This window comes from Aplysia californica, unplaced genomic scaffold (genome assembly GCF_000002075.1).
Source record: "Aplysia californica isolate F4 #8 unplaced genomic scaffold, AplCal3.0 scaffold00422, whole genome shotgun sequence".
Lineage (NCBI taxonomy): Eukaryota > Metazoa > Mollusca > Gastropoda > Aplysiida > Aplysiidae > Aplysia > Aplysia californica.
Window position 1 is genome coordinate 161,513 of NW_004797692.1, and position 2,060 is coordinate 163,572.

Below are 2,060 nucleotides of genomic sequence, written 5' to 3' on the forward strand. Positions count from 1 at the left end.
ATAGACATTTACATAACATTGTACTGAACATGAATCTACTGACTTAAAAAGGATGTCATTAAATGTGTCTTTAAAGATTTTTTAAATTTAGACTCAGATGTTGTATGTCTCAAGGGTTGGGGAAGAGAGTTCCAAACTGACGGAGCAAGGTGGGCGAACGATCTTTCGGCTAATTTTTTACCGCTGAAGTGAAAAAAGAATGACAGTGTTTATGATGTAGAAAGTAAAAAGATGTGTTTTAAGTCAGTTTTGTAAAATCGGTATTTTCTATTTCTCGCAATTTCTGTCTGTGTGTGGGGGTGGTGGGGGTGTGGATAAGGGTGGGTAAAACGGGGGGAGGGGGGGTTGTTCCAGGGTTTAAGGCCAGCAAATGAAAAAAATCACCATTTTAATGAAGTATTTTTAATAAACTGGTGTCAGTTGATGACCACACGGAGTCTGGAATTGTTGTAAAGATGGCTAGCCTAAAAGTTTGTGATTCTGTGTTAATGTTTTTGTTAAATCAGGGAGTCAGAATGGAACTGGAAGCAAACATGTCAGCGTTTCAGTGTCTTATGCTGCCCTGTTTTATGTCCCCATCAGACAGGTTTGGGGGACTAGAGTTCGATGTCTTGTCCGTCTTCGATAAGAAAAGATAGAAGATATAAGTATCACTTTATGCTCAGAAAAACGTAGTTTGTTAAGAATGAAACGTCGAATAGTGTAGCAGAGTTAGAAAAAAAGTCTTAGTGTGGATACATTGTGTAATCCCCACGCATACCAAGGACCTGCCTCCTTTTTAAAGCAAATTTTGAGAATGGAAAGGAGGCAATTTACTAAATAAATACGTATACACGCGGGCGAGTGCGGCCATACAAAAACCCACACATACACAATTATCGTATTTTACACATACAAACAGAGAAGAGAAGAGAAGAGAGAGAGAGAGAGAGAGAGAGAGAGAGAGAGAGAGAGAGAGAGAGAGAGAGAGAGAGAGAGAGAGAGAGAGAGAGAGAGAAGAAAGTGTTGGGGTTGGGAATATCAGGTCTGTTACGAGCGTATATTATTCAAATGCTTTCACAACGTGATTTTTAACCTTCCTGAAAATCTCATTTAGTGTACACTCTGTCGTTGTATGAATTCTGTGATTTTAGCTCTGGCTTACCGCTGTGCAGCCCTATTCTCATGAGGAACTTGTGCTGTGGTCTGTGGTGCACCTTCAAATCCTCAGAACAGCTCATGATGTGCAACGCCATCTTGGCGATCTCACAAGCGTGGTTCTCTACCTTCAAGGGCACACCGCTGCACACTACATAGGCGTCACCGATGGTTTCAACCTGGTGAGGTTAAAAAAAGAACGTAAATCCGAATATAAGGTTCTGAATCGTAACAACCTGATATAAATAACTCGACACTGAGCTAAAAAAAAATTTAATCTGCAGAATGTGCTGATACATAGTGTCAATTACTTCAAAAAACAATCAACGACCTTAGCCTTCTCAAACAGAAGACATGAGCTCAATTTCAGTGGCTGGATGTTTTCTTATCGAGTACTATTGTCTGTATCCTGGATTGTTATCTTCCTGACGGGACTGAATTAGCTTGAATCCTAAATCATCGCTATTGTATCGATGGGGACCTGATACACTTATAATTTGCTGTAGAATCAAGGATGTGTATTATGGTGAAGTTTCGAAGGAAAGTCAAGAATTTTATAGATGACACTTAGGCAAGGAACAGCAAAGGCTATAGGAACAGGAGAAAGAGCTAGAATTTGTAGATATACATTTATAAACATTTATGATAGAAGTAATATGGGATTACCTTGTATACTAGGTACTTTTCAATCACAGTATCAAACTTGTAGTAGACATCGTTCAAAAAGTTTACGATCTGAAAAAGAATAAAAACAATTACTCAGCCTCAGCCATGTTTATGTACTTCCTATGCTGCTGCTGCAGCTGCTGCTGCTGTTGCTGCTGATAATGGTGATGATGATGATGATGATGATGATGATGATGATGATGATGATGATGATGATGATGAGGATGAGGAGGATGAGGAGGAGGAGGAGGAGGAGG

At 39.6% G+C, this 2,060-nt stretch overlaps 1 protein-coding gene across 1 annotated transcript in view; it reads right to left on the reverse strand.

Annotated features, from left to right (window-relative positions):
* LOC118478214 (atrial natriuretic peptide receptor 1-like) overlaps positions 1-2,060 on the reverse strand; it is a 12,856-nt gene that overhangs the window by 3,321 nt on the left and 7,475 nt on the right. Inside the window, exons 7-8 of the mRNA XM_035971356.1 lie at positions 1,804-1,895; positions 1,145-1,316 (exon numbers count right to left, since the gene is read on the reverse strand). Of these exons, the coding sequence (XP_035827249.1) occupies positions 1,145-1,316; positions 1,804-1,895 (264 nt within the window). The remainder of the gene's footprint in view (positions 1-1,144; positions 1,317-1,803; positions 1,896-2,060) is intronic.